The sequence below is a fragment of the Sander vitreus genome, chromosome 15, assembly GCF_031162955.1.
Source record: "Sander vitreus isolate 19-12246 chromosome 15, sanVit1, whole genome shotgun sequence".
Classification (NCBI taxonomy): Eukaryota; Metazoa; Chordata; class Actinopteri; order Perciformes; family Percidae; genus Sander; species Sander vitreus.
In genome coordinates this window covers 19,554,505-19,571,214 of record NC_135869.1, presented here as the reverse complement: position 1 = coordinate 19,571,214, position 16,710 = coordinate 19,554,505, and the positions used below count along the sequence as shown (strand labels likewise).

General features: G+C 45.7%; 1 protein-coding gene across 1 annotated transcript; it reads right to left on the bottom strand.

Annotated features, from left to right (window-relative positions):
- Positions 1–203: 203 nt before the first annotated feature.
- axin2 (axin 2 (conductin, axil)) lies at positions 204–16,383 on the bottom strand. Its single transcript, XM_078269692.1, has 11 exons — positions 15,857–16,383; positions 13,518–14,444; positions 11,493–11,624; positions 9,104–9,206; positions 7,092–7,232; positions 6,433–6,965; positions 6,152–6,319; positions 5,817–6,032; positions 5,559–5,693; positions 4,680–4,829; positions 204–1,885 (listed from the first exon to the last, which is right to left on the bottom strand). Exons 2-11 carry the CDS (start codon positions 14,324–14,326, stop codon positions 1,759–1,761), a joined length of 2,514 nt encoding a protein of 837 aa, XP_078125818.1. The 5' UTR covers positions 14,327–14,444; positions 15,857–16,383; the 3' UTR covers positions 204–1,758.
- Between the last annotated feature and the right edge of the window lie 327 nt (positions 16,384–16,710).

The window sequence follows — 16,710 nt, the reverse complement described above, 5'->3', positions numbered from 1 at the left end:
AAATTAAGCGCTGATAATGGATGCAAATCTGGCAGAGATTTCTCACCGGATCCAATGAGCTGCACCCTCAGCAGCGAGGTGTGTGTGGTGAAGTTTGTCACACACACACACACACACACACACACACACACACACACACACACACACACATCTTCACCTTACCCCCCATCCCAACACACACAAAACCATAGGAAGCCAATTGCTAATTTGAAAAATAGAACATTTTAATAAAGGCTACATCTCTTCATAATTACAATAATTAAAGTACCGAGGCATCTTTTATAACTGAGCTCTATAGAACGCATAATTTACAGTTTACAAGTGGAGCCAAGGAAGCCATGAAAAATATTATAAAACATAAACATGATGAAACGGATACTAAAAGGCATAAAAATATATTTTCAACATAAGGCCCCTTGTAAAAACCAAGGGAGTAATAGGACCCTGAAAATTGGGTAAAACACGGCAAGAATCCATGTAGGCACAGCTACTGTACTCAATTAACACACTATGGAAATAGCGTATATCACCACCGTTATCATCTGCAGCTCATAGTGCAGGTTTCAAATACACAGAGTAACCCTACTCAAAAGCAACTCAGTCACACAATCACATAGGTAAGCACGTTGGGGAGCACATTATAGAGCTTTTTGTTGGTAAATATTAATATTGGTGTAAACACATTTTGGGGACTCTAGGACCTGTTCAGGGCAGTTTCCTCATAGTAAATACATAGGCTATTTGTGCGATGCCTGCGCCACTGAAACAAAGGCACTAAGACGCGACAGATCAAGGCTAGCTGGGCAGAGTCCAAGAGTTGGGAATTAAACGTTAATAGCATTTTTTGTTCCTTTTTTCATAGTACACTCAGAGCAGATGGGGACACAGCCACAAATAGCACTGCAGTAGTAAATATATTATCAAGCTTTTAAGTGATACAGAGCCATTCTCAAAGCTTCAGCAGTAAGCTCTACAGCCGAAAGATCAGAGATGATGTCCCACTAAATCTCCAGGAACCAAAGTGGATTTTTTGAAGAGGTATTTTTGAAGTTTACAGTTCAATACGAGGGGCAGAAAATGCATAAAACCCATTTCCTTTGCTTGAGAAGGGGGGTGGGGGGCTTCACGGATGTGGAAAATTGGAGAAGTTACTCCAACTCCAAGCAGCTTGTCCATGGAGGAATAATAGGGTTAGGGCAGGGATATTTCCAATAAATAGCAATATAAATCTTTACACAGCAATACGAGCATCACAATACAATGCAATGTACATGTATATCTGCATATACATATTAGCGGTGTGCTAGCAAGTGCCCATGGGCAGATGCAAGCACAGGCAGGGTCAGGTAGGCTGTCAGTCTTTTGAACCCACCGGCCCGCTTCTTTGAGGAGTGGTCATTCACCTAGAGTCTCTAGAGTTTTCTCTTCTGCAAACACAAAGATGTTTCAGTCCAGCAACAAACAGTCTTTCACTTTCTTCACTTCAAGGCGGGCTGTCCATACGATAGTCCGGTAATAGCGATAACTTGTCCTCCTTCCTTTTTCCTGTCCATCGTTCATCCAGTCCATCTGCCCAAACCTCGTTGACATTCCTTCAACAACATTTCCAGTCATGCAGTCTTAGCTTAAAAGACATACTTTGTGTGTGTGTGTGTGTGTGTGTGTGTGTGTGTGCGAGTGAGTGAGTGAGTGAGCATATGCAGGGAGTACATCCATGGAGGTGTGAAACGTCTGTATAATCCACAACATGGGAAGGTCTCACTCCATCCTCTCCACCTTGCCCAGGATCTTGCCCTCATAGGTGGGCAGTAAGGAGCCGTCGTCTGACACCTCCTCAAACACCGCACCACACTCAAACTCATCACTGGCCTTCTTGAAGTAGTACCTGCAACAGAGAGAGACGAGAGGGAGTTAACACCCAAAAACTTTATCATACACAACAAGCATGATTCAAGACACACAAACACCCCCCGCCCTAAAAGTTAAAACAGCTTGTTGCCACCCCTTTTGACCTTTTTTAACATGAAGCCTCATTTCCGCCATCCATGAAAAGCCACTCGGTACACAATCAACCAAGCCTGCTGAGCTACAGACTGACTTCTCAGGGTGGGGTGGAACCTGCTGCTGAAAAGTCAAAAATAAGAGGCTCGCTCTCTTCATCCCTCCCTCCATTCCTTCTCTTTTTTACTTCTCCCTTTCCTTTTTCTCCATCGTGATGCCGTGAGCTTTGCCCTGGCTAACAGGGGCCAATTAGGCCAACGTGCAAATGAAGGGGTCCTTTGACAAAGGCTGAAATTTTGGGTGCCTGCAAGTCTGCCTGTCATTACCCCCCCCCCCACACACACATACACACGCACACACACTCCTACACACCCACATGTTAGAGGACACACATGCACGGGCTTTCACTCGCTCCTCATCCCTGTTTCATTATTACAGGGACAAAGAAAAGAACGGAGACAGGAGGAGGAGAAAGAGCTAGCTGTACGCTGTGTCCTTCATTACCCCCGTTGATAGCATGAGCTCTCGCTGAGCTATAGGAAGGGCAGCAGACTGACAACTTTCTGTGTGTGTGTGTGTGTGTGTGTGTGTGTGTGTGTGTGTGTGTGTGTGTGTGTGTGTAAGAAAAAACTAAAATCTAAGGAGGGGCTTCTTGTCAGCCATGACTTCACTGGGCCATTAATGATGTACACACCCCCCCATCCTCATTTTAGAGGAAGAGAAACCAGCAGGGGTGGGTTGGTTGGGGGGAAGGGGGGGGGGGGTGTCTCAGAATTCACTCATTAACTATGTAATGGAAAAATGCCTCGATTTGCTCCTTGTGTGGGGTGACTGGAATGTGGATATGTTTGTGAGCATTTTGTTTTTAATGAGACGGAAGGCTGACAAAGTGGAAACATGCAATACTAAAACAAGAGCTATAGTCTTAAAAAAAAAAAAAAAAACATAATCGCAAAGGTCTGAGTACACGTGCGCCAATCAGCACGAGGGTGGTCGCTAATAAAAAGCAGCTACATTTGAAATACAGGAAGGCTTCAACTAAACGGAATACAAGAGGTCTCTCTAAGGGAAATAAAAACGAGTAAATAAGACAAAGTAGATAAATAAGAGGACGTGAATTAGAGCACAAGACACGCCTGATAAGTGTATCCTCCTATCCTTTCTGAAGGAGGTAGGGGAAAAAGTGGAGTCGTGCTACTCTTAAATAAAATCTTCAAAGAGCAATGATCTTTTTTTGCTGAGAGAGAGACAGAGAGAGCCTGAATTTCCACTGGAACATGTTTTATGTGGCTAGATCTGTTTTTTTCCCCCCCCTTCTCTCTCGGTTTGCACTGACATCTGGCACCAATATCGTCTGGCAGGGCCCTGCAGTACTGTTCTTTGTTGAACCGCTGCCATGATGAAATGACCCAACTCCACACATTCTCTGGCTGCTATTAAAGCGCCGTGCAGCTCTCTCCAAAAAATGTGGATGGTATGACACAGGAACTGAGACAGCGAGCCAGAGAGAAAAGAAGAGAGGTGGTGGGGGTGGGAAGTGCTTGTCACATTTGTTGATCCAAAAATGCTGCACACATCTGGACAGGAAGAAGTTTCTTTTGCTTTTTGTCCTCAAGAAATGGTTTGATACTTGTAATTATTAACACAATACTCAAGCCATGCTTATCCTGGAGACCACGGCAGCCTAAACAATAAATGTTTGATCGTTTTCCCCTAATGCCAACTGGAAAGGAGCAATCAAAGTAAAAAATCTCTCTCAGCAAACACACATCGAAGCTGTGCGGCCTCAGTCAGGGCCCTGAAGTACAGCAAACAAGCAAATCTGGCATTTAACAATCTGCCTTTCAAAAATATCCATAAAATGATTACAACATGTGTAAAACATTGTGCACGTTCAACGCAAGAACATTCACATGCACACACACCAGGGCAGAAAAAACGAGGCGCTGATAGCATCAGTGAAGAATTTGCACGCTGGCCATTTGTGTGAGTCTTTGTTGGTTGAAATGAAAGGGGCCGGGGCTTCAAAGCCATGTGTATTAAGTGTGCCTTAGCATGGAAATCAATACCAGATGGGACCCAAATCGCTGTAGTTCAAACTCTTCCACTAACCCCCGCACCACCCTCCCTCCCTCCCTCCCTCTTATCCTTTCCTTTTCAACACACATGCACGCACGCACGCACGCACCTAATAAACGTGGAGAAAATATATCAGGTCTTAAGGTCACACAGGCACTGACCACAATTCAAAAGGTATAAATGTACCACTCAACAGTGTAGCATGTAGCCTTTCAGCTAGCTAACATTAGCCTTTCTTGCTTCAGTTTGTGACTATCTTTAGCCTGGTTAGAGTGACAAGGTCTTAAATGTCACTAAGGTTATGATGAGATGACACTAAAGATCATGGATTGCAAATTCAGCCGTAAAGCTCCCATACCACTGAAGATATCTGAAATCACTCCTCAGAGGAGCTGAACACTGTCTGCAAGAGGGTTTGTGTTTATACTCCCAAAGGCAACAGTTTGTTCTCAATGATTGTTTTACATCAAGGCCAATGAATGGACAGTGTTTTATTGCCGGGAATCACAATGAAGAAGAACCGGTGGCAAAAGTTCATTTTACATCTCTCTCGTAAAACTTTAACCGGTACCTGTGTACTCCAATTTCCATCTACACACCTGTAGTTGCCCTTCTTGCGGAGCTGCTCCTTAAAGTGGCCCAGGGTGAGACTGTGGCTCTTCATGTTCCTGCGGTAGGGGATCTCCTCACCGCAGAAGAAATATGTCACCACTGTCTCGCCTCCGAAACCCTTTTTACACTCCTTCATCCTGAAAGTAGACAAAAAGTGAGAGAGTTAGAATGAGTCACACTCATGATGCTTAACAAGATAATGCTCAAAAGAGAAATGAGAAACGAAGCGAGGCTTCTGGAGAACTTTAACAGCAATCGACTACAATACCAGAGCAGAACTACAGTAACAGCACCCTGACTGAAGAATAACACTAGTGAGTGAGTGACCTAGTGCCATCAATAAGTGTGTAGTTATGTGTTGAGTGTGCACGGAGAAGGGGCACAGTATTATCAATTCCCCTTCAGCTATGTCCAAGGCTTAGTAGGCCCACTTCAGAGGAGCTCACTTTGCAAAGCTCTGCTCGCCCCAGCCAACGGCCAGCTCACTGAAGGACAGCCAATAAAAATGATACATATATATGAAAGGGATGTCTCAGTCAGGTGGTGCAGTGACTACACACAAATATACAATATTCATGCAAACAGAGGCAGAGCCAGGCATCTGTGTACAAAGCTTAAAACAAGCCTTGCAAAGGGGGTTCTCTTTTGAGTGACTGTATGTGGATGAGTGTACGTGTGGGATGTGTATGTTTGCACATGACTACTCGTCTGTCTCCCTACATGTGCGGTGAGCAGTGCGGGTGACAAGCAGGAAGAGTTAAAAGGGTAGAAGTACACTGCAAGGTGGAGGTTATGGCTGAGAGGAGGAGGAAGAGGAGCAGAGAAGAGGAGAGGAGAGGGAGGGCAGGACGCTAGAGGCATCGTACTCTTCTGATTGGAGACCGGGGCTGGTGGTGAGGAGGCCAGCAGGGCTGGGATTGGCTAGAGACAGAGGGACGGACCCTTCACCCTGGACAGGCACTAGGTGGCTCTTCTCTTGCTGGAGACTGGACACTGAATGCCTGGGAAGAGATATGGCATAAACTTTATTACTTGGATCAAAAATACTCACTGATGTTTCCTGCAGTGAAAATCCAAGACATCAATATATATATTCCAACAACTGCTCTCTAGTTTCTTGGTACCTTTGCTTGGTGGTCTTGGTGGAGACCTCCTCCAGTCTGCGGCAGGCCTCCTCCAGCTGGGCCAAAGTATTAGGAGGGGGCAGGGGAGGCATGGCTGGGTCCTGGATGAATGGTTGGGCTGGCTGGTGGCTACGTAGGTGGCCACAGCTTCCACCACCACCCCACGTGTGCGTCTGCGTAGAGGAGCCTCCAAAGGATTTCTTGGTGCTCTGGTTACTGCAAGGAAGAATAGAAATAAGACTACATGCATTAACAACGTGCAATGGTGAGACATACATTATGATATTTTAGACCATTTAAAAACCAAAGCACTCCAAGTTATAGCAACTGCTTACCTGTGAGACTTGTGCCTGCCTTGCCGTTTACTTTCCAGGATCCACTGCAGCACATTCTGGGCAGGATCTGCCGTGTCACTGGGCAGCTGTAAGTCCTCCATACACCTTTCTGCTACTCCATCCTCAGCCCCTGAACGACACATGCGCCTGGACAGAGAGCTGGAACGCCTGGGAGGAAGAGAGAGAGACAGAGAATTAGTATTGTTCATTTTTTATACAATGAACACAAGAAAAACATAAATTAACAAGACATGAATATCAAAGAGGTGCTTGGAACTGACCCCACACTGCTGTCTGCTGAGACGGACCCACACATCTCCCTGCCCAGGCTGCGGCTGCGCTGGTAAGGCTGGCAAGGTTGGCACTCAGCACTGCTGGAGCACAGGCCATGCACCCTGAGGGCTGCCTCCCTTTCAATCTGCTCCTTAGTCTTAGGACTGGCATGGTGGTGGATGTAGTGGTGGTGGATGTGTTTTGTGCTCTGCCTGCTTACGAAGGTCCTGTTAGTTCCCAAGGCCAGAGTGATAGCCCCTTGGTCAGGACTAGAGACAGAAGAACTGGAGGGCCCTGTCCTAACCAGGGCCTTGATTCCAAAGCCTGCCCGCATGATGGGCCTGTGCTCTGGGGAGCTGGAGCGAGGTGAGTGGCGGATGACAGCAGGGGACTGGCAGCCGGGGGTCTTCAGGACGCGAGACAGGTGTTTGTCCAGAATTGCCTGGGGGTCCTCGTCAGAGGAGCCAGGGAGGAGGGTCAAGGAGTGGGGAGAGAGCTGGGGAGCACTTCCTATGATCTCTGTGTCTTCTTTTTCCTCCTCCTGGTAACAAGGCATACAAAATCATCAACTGAGGAATATATATATATATATAAAAAGAAAGGAAAACACCTTACAGTTGACTCCTCAAGTAAAAAAAAACAAAAAAAAAAACAATCTTATACAAACCTCCTGAATCTGCTGCAGCTTCTCCTCCAGAGAGTTGAGGGTGTCCTGCTTTCTCTTCAGGCTCTCCAGACGGGAGATGAGCTGAGCTGCAAACTGTGACGGCTCCATTGGAACCATCTCCTTGGGTGGACGGCAAGTACGCTTTAGGGACAAGGAGATACGTTAGCCATTGTATCATGTTTCAACATGTGTCAACATTCATGACCAAACCCTCCCCAACTTCTACAAAGATATTCATACTCCTTTCCCCTCATCGGTCTACATTTATGCATCGTTCTCCACTAGGGCCTGCTCCACCATTGGTGGTACTGATCAGGGCACTCTCATAGGCACCCAGGGCTACGGGGTTGTTTCAAGGGGTGGCAAGCCTGGTGTATGGTCATGCTGGGCTAGGCCTCGGCTGGTTCCCTCTGTCATCATCAGCAGGCCTCTTTAAAGTCAGCTCACTTCAAAGGCTTCCTCGTCAAATATCAAACACTCAGTGGGGGAAGAATAGGGTGGTGGAGGGAGGGATGGAGGGATAGATAGATGGGAAGCAGTGGCTTTACATCTAGGAATAAAAGCCACATATCGACAGGGGGTGGAAGAGAACTCCAGGGAGGAAAGGATGAGGGATTAAAAAAAAACGGGAGAAGTTGAGATGCAGAGATGTGTGCTCGCAGGGGGAGAGAAAGAGAAAATGAAGAGAGGGACGGATTGAAGGAAAGAGATAAAGGTGCCAAAAAGGATGGGAGATCAGAAAGGTTGAGGTAATGTATCCCCCCTCCTTTGTCACACACTGGGCACATTTGAGTTACAGTATAGTGACAGAATGAGAATGTGTGGGTGTGTGTGCGCGCGCACACACACATCTTAAATTATTTGCATTTTTGCACAGGGGCTTTCTTGATTTTTCTTCCTCTTTTTGTTTCTCCCATCCCTTTGTTGTAGGGATGAAGGGGAGAAAAGAGCGAGAGAAAGAGACACTGTCTGATGGAGCCTGGGGCTGGTGCACCATGGGAATGGAAGCCATCGCCAAAAATCTGACGGAAAACCAAAACAAGAATAAAAGCGAAAATAAAGCGAAAAGGGGGACAGTTAGAGAAGAGTGACGTGAACCAATCTGTGGATTTTTTCCTCATCCAAGCAACACTTGCTGCATGTCTCATAATGTTGAGAAAAAGAAGGGGGGTTACATCAAGTTTATTTCAACAAGCTGCTTCTGTTACTACGACTTCTGCGAGATGTTTCCTGTTCTTCTGTCAAACTGAAGTTAGCCTTTCTTAAGCCTTAAGCTACAAACTCCCCTCTGACCCACTGAGAGCTCACATGACACGCTCAAACTCTTCCCTAAGATCCCTCACTTTTAGGGGGGGGGGTCCTGGTTGAATGTGTGTATGTGTAGTGGGGTGGGGGTGCTGTGGAGAAAAAAAAAGGGGGGCCAGCTCTGTTGGAAGTTGTCACTTCCCTGTGCGTTTGCCCCATTCATCCTTGGATCAAAGCGCTGTGTGTGCGTGCATGTGTGTGTGAATGTGTCTGAGTATCTTTGTGTTTTTGTTGGAGCCAGGCTGATTTCAGAGCCCTCGGGATAAAGCGGCAGAGATCTTCCTCATTTCTCCCTATTCTCCATATTTACAGCATCGGTAGGGAAGAAAAACCCTGGTGTGTTCCGAGCGCTGCGGCAATAAACAGCTTAGAGACCCCCCTCTGCTCCTGCAGACTTCAAGGAACCCTAATGGGGGTGTAGGTGACACCAAAGGTAGCGAGGGGGGGCTCGTGTTTGTATGTGAATGTGCGCTTATGTCAGAGTGTGTGTGTGTGGGAGGCTGGGTCTTTGACGTTACTCTTCAGATCTTTGCTGGTGTTGTTCAATTGAGAATGCCGAATACAGTTTGTGCGGTACTATTCATAGAACCAAGAGAGACCCGGAACAGAGGGTGGTATGGAAATTACACTGTGGGACCCAGGTTCAAAAAGACTTTGGAGCATGTGTATGTGTGGTTATGTGTGCATGTCTGTGTGTGTGTACTTACAGGGAAAGCAGGCAGAGAGACTTGGCTGTTCATCCTCATGTTGCGCTGCATCTCCCTCTGTATCTGTTTCTTTGAGCCCAGTTTATACGGAGGGATGCCATCTCTGAGGGTGTACAGACAGATCACAAAGGTCATTTCCCCAATAAGATACATGCATACGACATACATTAAGACCAAACAGCCATTCAGGAAGAAGCTCATTAGCTAACAGGGAATACATCTAATCAATTCATTATGCCATCCATTTTGTTTTTCATCTTTTAGACTAGAAGAAAAAAAAAGTACTCAGAGGTAAATCATATCAGCATTTCCGGTCTTGTTTGTGTATCGGAGCAAACTGGGTTACATGGTTGTGAGTGAGGTGGTAGGAGTTTTTGCTTGCCCTAGAAATGACACTAATTTTCATCTCTGGCTTCAGCACAGAACTGGGAATCCTGCAGGCTATTTCCTTTCAACACTACACACACTTACAACAACAAAAAAACCTCTGCAGTCACAGTGCACTCTGCTCTACAGGCCAGAAGTAGTGTCAGCATTAGCATTCCCCTACTGACTTTTCTGTTGAGCTGAGGACACAGTTAGCATTAGCAACTCATTATATTTATTCAAAGAGTTACTGCAGGACAGGACCCAAGGGTGTAACTAACCTGGTTAAATCTATCTGAGGGACTGAATGGCTGACTGGCTAAAAAATTAAATCAAAACAACAAAAGCTCAAGCTTCAAACCGAAGCACTTGACAGTGTAAAACAGTGTCTTTTCTCCATGCTAAAACAGCAGTTTCCTGGTGACCTAGCCTAACCGAGGAGCACTTTTCCACGTTTGCTTTGAAATGCCACAGTCATGCGCATAAGCAACCACCCCCCACCCCTCCTCCCAATCTTCATTTGGCAAGCGCAGCCAGCCTCTGATCTCCGCACATCAAAAGGCTGGTTTGTAAGATAAGGTAATGTTTGAAGTCTGCGCAGCTGCATTCCCCAGCGTCCAAGCAAATCCATAAATAAGATATAAGCAAAAATCCCCCCTCCACCACTCTCTTTCTCTTCCCACCCAACCGCCTCCTCCCCGTTGCCTTTTCCCTTTTTTTTCTATTCTTTTCTTTATCTGTAAATGAGATTCAAATGTTTATGGGTCCTTTTAACTGACCTAAAGAGCGGCAGATATTCTGATCAAGGCCAGAGTGGGCAGGAATTTAGGTGTGTGGGGGTTGTGTCCCTGTGGCCAGGGCTTTATAACTGCACTGGGCAAAGTACAGCAGAATAGGACTATATGGGCCTCGGCCTCTTTGAAGCACGGCTGTCTAGAGATATGCCAGAGCAGAAGACCCTGTTATAAAAAAGAAAAGAAAAAGTTTTTCTTTATAGCTGCCATATTTATGTGTAGCCCAGGCCACTGGTTGCACTGAACATCAGTGTCTCAGTCTGTAAGTGTCTTTAGCTTGGTCATGGTTAACCTTGCTGCTTCACTGACATCATCCATATACTGTAGGCCTTGACGCAGCCCATGTGAGATGAGGTAAAGAAGAACTTGCACCAAGATTGTTCTGCTTTCCGCCCAAAACCCAGCTGACCTGAGCGCTCTTGGCCTTGAGCTGTGCACCATGCAATGACTTCATAGTACCCCGTCACTTGAGAGACACGTGATTACGCCAAGTAATCCGTATGAAGAACGAGGCCTGAGGCACGTACACAGATAAGCACAAACCACATGTGGACAGAGGCATAACACGCAATATTTGTATGCTGAAACGACTAGCCAATTCCATGATTAGTCAACCCATAGGTGGTTAATCAACAACAGTTTTGAAAATTGACTAATCATTTACGACATTTAGCAAGGAAAAGTGCCAAACATTTGCTCATTTTCGGGTTGTTGAAAAAGGAAGTTTTTGCTGCTTTTCTACATTTCGTTGTACATTTTATATTTTTATGTTTTGGATTGTTGGTCAGACAAAACATTTTAGCATGGAATCTCACAACTTGTGACATTTTATAGACTGAATTATTAAAGGAGTTAATTGAATACAGTAATAACTAGATACAGAAACGTACCACTAGTTGCTACACTACTTTGTGAAACTCTTACCAACAGTGTCAACTGATGCACTAAATGTAAAGCCTCTATACTCATGCCCATGTATCAACTCACAAAGTCTCTCTTCGTTTACAGAATAATGTTAAAATATATAAACGAAAACAGTGTCGTTTTTTTTTTAAATGCAAGGATGGAACCTAACTCATGCCTTATCCTGGCTGCTCCAGGGTATCTTTAAGTGTTTTCAAGGGGCCATAATTCTCACACACACACACACACACACACACACACACACACACACACACAGACAGACAGACAGACACACAGACAGACAGACAGAGTTAATAGTCACTTACACACTGCTGTCAGTCATAGACATGGCATCATCGGTCAAGGCGTCACTGGACACCTCGCTGTCATTGGTGCTGCTGACGGGGGCAAAAGAGCCCACATGACAGGGGTTGAGTGAGTCTCCTCTCTTGTATGATCTGGAGAGGTTACAACAACAGAAATCAGATTAATCCTAATACAACACTATGAAACAGTATCCAACAGGTGGGTGACATTCCATTTGTATTTCACTTATGTTAAGGATCAAGAGAGGTTGTATCTTCTGAGGTTTTAATGACATTAAGAGGAAGTAGTGATTCATGTGTTCAATAGTTGCTACCAATAACAACTAATGCATGGATGTGACCGGCTACTCTGGCGGCTGGCAGTCTCCAGCCTTCAAATACAAGTTCATCTCCACTGGGAAAGCTGTGGTTTTCTCTTCACGCAGCATTTATGCCCACAATTTCTCTCTTTCCATTTCTCTCATTCACACTCACTCTTTCCTCAGCATTCATCTCCCGCTGTGCATGCATTCTTGCCATGGTACAGGAGGAGAAAAGGGGGGGAGTGACCAAAAGAGGGGGGAAAAAGTATAAAAAGTATAGAGCGGAAGCATGAGAGTGTGTCAGAGAAGGAAAGAAAGGGGAGAGGGAAAAAAAAAGGGGGCTCTTCATGTGGGAGAGACCCAGCAGGACTAAAGCTGTAGGCCCCCCAGCTCCAGGCTGACCTTCAGAGGGGCTTGCAAAGAGTCAGGTATTTAACACAGCTGGCCTTGCATTCTTCCCTCCCTGCCTCTCTCTCTCTCACCCCTCATTTATCCTTTCTCCTCCCTCCCTTTCTTTCATGAGGTGCACTCCCCCTCCCACTACCCCTTACTCTCTCTCTGTGTCCTTCCTTTCCGCTCTCTTTCCCCTCACTTTCGCTCCAAAAGCATGCCTTGTAGTCCCCATCCCTGAGTTTTCAAAAGGTAAAAAAGTGGAGAAGGCAGGGGCAAAGCAGCAAAAGAGGAAATCAGAGGAGAATTGACGCAAACGAGAAAAGAGGGAAGGAGAGATTGAGAGGGTTTGGGTGGTGGGGAGGTGGATGTTGATTCTGTACTGTAGCTGCTGCCGTTCAGGGTTTGTTTTTAATAAGTCAGATGAGAAGAGGTGAGGAGAGGGAAGCCGAAAAGGGAGAAATAGGTTCCACGTTTTGAATCTGTAAGGTGACAATGGGGCTTCATGTCAAAAGAGGACTATTCTTTCACTTTAAGCAACAAGCATCCCACTGTAGGAAAGTCCCCTCCACTCCTATCATCACACACAAGCTGTCAATCCATGTGGCCCAAAGCAGGTAGCTGTCAGTTTACTTAGCCTACATGTCATACTCATAAAAAGGTAAGATCTGAGCAACTTCTATTCATCTATCAGAAGATGTCTCCATGTTGGGACTTCTATTTAAAACAACATTAATTCTATAGGTCCATAAAAGTCCTCAAGAAGAGCATATTGGGATGCTTTTTTTTTATGTGAACTTTGATTTTACTCTTTTACTAAAAAAAGGGCAGGCAGAGCTCGAAAGGACATAAGCATCAAAATGAAGCTACAAAAAAACATCCATTTCAAAGTGCCGTCTAAATATCTGCTATAGATTTATTTCTCTACCAAAGGCGTGAGGGCAGTGTGGTACAGAAGGAGGCATAGCATAACAATGTCATCATCTATTATTTGGTGGCTGGGGCTAGAGCCAGCCACGCTCTGTGAACTTTTCCCGTGGAAGATGATCCCTCATTCTGCTGAACTATTTCAAAGCCCCGGAAATCCAGGCGAGCGCCATCAGAGGGCTGCTGCTGCTGCTGGAGATGGTGAGAGGGGCCACAGAGCCAGGGAGTGAAAGACAGACTGAGTTTTCTACACATTTAAAAAGGAAACCCTGAAGTAATTGAGGGGAAAACATGTGTTGCACTTTTACGCATGATAATAAGGTGTCTAGTTGCTTGTAATGGGAATTTAACTAATGTGCAGCATGGCTTCTTAGCTAAACAGTTTAAAAAGCTGTTGCAACCATACCTGTATCCTCGTTCCATCACCTCCACCGCCCTCATGGACACGGTGGTCCTCTGCGCCTTCGCCGACAATCCAACCAGCGCTTTGGCTTTGAAATCACAATTCCACTCCTCCTCTTCATTGAGCGTGGGCAGGTATCCACATACAACTTTCAGGTCACCCAATCCGTTCGCGCTGACGTGATTCGGGTTTTCTCCCCCAGTCCTCACGTACTCGAGGTAAATGTCAGAGGTCAGAAACATCTGGTACGCGTTCTCCTCCATGTTGGTTTGGATCTCCGTCTGCGCCTGGTCGAACATCGCAGAGTCTATGTGTTGCTTCTTGACATTATCCCGTATGAAGGTTTTAGTCGCTGGCTTGAGCTGTTTGGCGACAATGCTGTTGTTTTCGATGTAGCGCTTGTAAATTGCTTTGGCGACTCTCTGCGTTTTGGTATCCTTGAGGTCCATTTGCCTGAAGCCATTGCAGGCAAACCAAAAGTCTAAAGTATCGACACATTTCTCTCGCTCCAGGAATGTCCTAAAAAGAAGAGCACCGTCCTGGTCCCCGAGGAGAGAGTGCAAAGACTTTGTCCACCGGGAAAGCGGTGAGTCCGGGGAGGCACTCCCCTCTGGCTCCCCAAGACCATCTTCGTTCCTCCTCGCCGAGGATCCCGGAGAGCCGAGCAAAACCGATTTGGGGGGTTCCAGGGGTTTCATCATTGCGAGTTTGCCGGGGTAGCAGGGCGCCTCGCCCTCCTCCCCCGGCACCGGGGGTCGAGGAGCATCTTCTCGGAAACTACTGGCGATATGGTCCATAAGCGCCCGGCTCATGGCTCTGAAGGCAGCAGGAGAGAGCCTGTGTGTTGTTCGCCTCCTCTGAGCTTCTACTGTAATCTCCTCACTCTCTTATGTCAGCGGGGGAGCTTCTCTCTGGCTGCCCGTCTTCTCTCTGAAACACAAAGTATTGATCTAATCAAAACCAGATCCGCGTCAACTTCAAAAGGGAGAGAGACGCAGTAAGAGTCTTTTCAGACCCTCACTGACTTCTATAGAAAAATACAGCCTAGTTCACAGAAGAAAAAAAATGTGAGAAAACGCTGCAGCAGCAGCATTACATAAACAGCATTTCTTCATATCTCAAACTGGAATGTGATTTCTACCGATGCGCTATAGGTTAAATTTACAAGAATTTAACAGTGATGTACAGTCGAGCAGAAACCACCTGAGCGATGCCTTAACTGAATCTACATTATCTTCCCTTTTCACCAAAAGTAGCCTAGTAATCACACGTAGCCTGTGTCAAGCGGGGCTAATAAACTGATCACCATTAATAATTAGCCTAGTCATTATCCTTCCATCGGACACGGCTTTATTAAAGCGTCCAGATCCATCACACCTGATGTCAGGGGTTGTAGTCTGACTGCCTGACTGCTTGCTGCAGAATGTAAGTACATGTCTTTCTACCATCCCTGCCACTTTCTCATTTCTGGGGCAGTCATTTCTACGTCTTAACATCTCATCACAGCCGACTAAATCACGTCAAATTGAGCCTCCCCGCGAGTACCTGTAGGACATTGATGTGGGACGAACTCGGAGAGATCGAAAAACGTGACCAAAATAGTTAATGGAGTTTACTGGCTGCAGCTGGCTTCTGTGTTTGGTGTACTACATACTGCAGCTTTAACATGCTCAAATGTTTCAAACGTCGAGCGATCTCTTGTTCCATTATCGCAGAGATTTATGAGAAGTTTGTCACAGATGATCGCTTTTTACACCGCAAAGCATCACTGTTACGGTGTATCAGCGGCTGATGTGCAACATTGATTGCATATGTCACTTGTATCACTGACAAACGGTTACATTGCTCAAGTGTTTAACTTGTCAGAGACAGTAGAGAAGCAGCTCCGGACACTGACTCTAAATCTTCCTATGCTAAATCTTTCAGGCTACTTTTCGAAAAAAAATAAGCAACCCTTCAAAATTACATTCAAAGCGACTGCGTACATTACAACCCCACTCGCTGTCACGTAGTCTTTCAAAGGTTCTTAAATGTTGCATTTAAGGCTAAAGTAACCAAGTACACCAAAGTCTCAGATCTTGTGGGGGAGGAATTCCACAAAAGAAACGAGCTAGTCTACTACTAAATGTTCTACTTTAAACTTTAATATGGATCTAACAATATCGAAACGAACATTAAATGAATGATGCATAAACGATCCGACGCGTTTTATTGGGGGTCTTTTTAACGTAAGAAAAGCGGTTAATTTCCCCCTGAACATTACTTCAAAGGCGAGTCAATAGCACATCAAAGGGAACTCCAATGGGGGCCAGTTTGAGGAGGCACATACTCTTGTAACTTACCATCGATCCACTAGTTCTCTCCTTAAATTAAACTCCAGTTGTTGTTGTTGTTGTTTTATCCACAAAAAAGTGCGTATAATCCACAGTACTCGTCTCCGCAACGCGTCCACATACAGTCCGTTCAGGTTTGAGTCGGTTTACGGAGGAAAAAAAAGGCACCCGAAAGAGAAAAAAATACCGCTTTTCTCCCTCCTCCTTCTCTCTTCCCTATGGTTTCAGGCTGCCATGCTGCACGGTAGGTCTCTCCTGTAGGCGACTCCAACACCAACTGAGCCGACAGGCTGGAGCAGCGCACTTCAAAGTAAGGAACCTACTGCCGGGTCCCGACAGCTGCATAAAAAACAATTGCAGCTTGATGCCTTCGAAAAAAAAAAGAAAAAAAAAAGTGTCGGAGCTGCCCAGATACGTTGCTATCACTCTGGGTGAAACATATTTTAAGAGTTGGTCGGTTTATTTTCCTGCCCCGCGAGCTTTTTGCCACGTTTTACCAAACTTTTCCCACATCACCCTAGTTGAAGCTACATAGTAAGGACCTTATCAAAGACAAGCAATCTTGAGCCAACTCCCCGAGGCTTTGGAGCGTAAGAAGTAACTGATCTGCCGCCCCAATAGCATTATCGCTACAATCCTTCTGTTGCTACATAAACCTTAAAGACGCAGAGATCCTTTCTTTTCAAGACCCGCATAGTTTTTGAGATTTACCTATTGGAGACCTGGGGATGCCCAATGCGCGCATCGAATGGCACGTTCACATCCTCACATACATTTTTGGTTACATTACAAGAAGACAATTAGTCCAAGAGAATAATGAAACTATGATGTTTAATCCCCTTAAGACTCTATTTGGAATGCAT

Coding starts and splice junctions, on each gene's coding strand:
- axin2 (XM_078269692.1), bottom strand. CDS start 14,326: ATGAGCCGGGCGCTTATGGACCATATCGCCAGTAGTTTCCGAGAAGAT. Junction 11,625..13,517: donor GTGATGGAACGAGGATACAG/GTATGGTTGCAA, acceptor TAACCTCTCCAG/ATCATACAAGAGAGGAGACT. Junction 6,320..6,432: donor TCAGCAGACAGCAGTGTGGG/GTCAGTTCCAAG, acceptor TCTTCCTCCCAG/GCGTTCCAGCTCTCTGTCCA.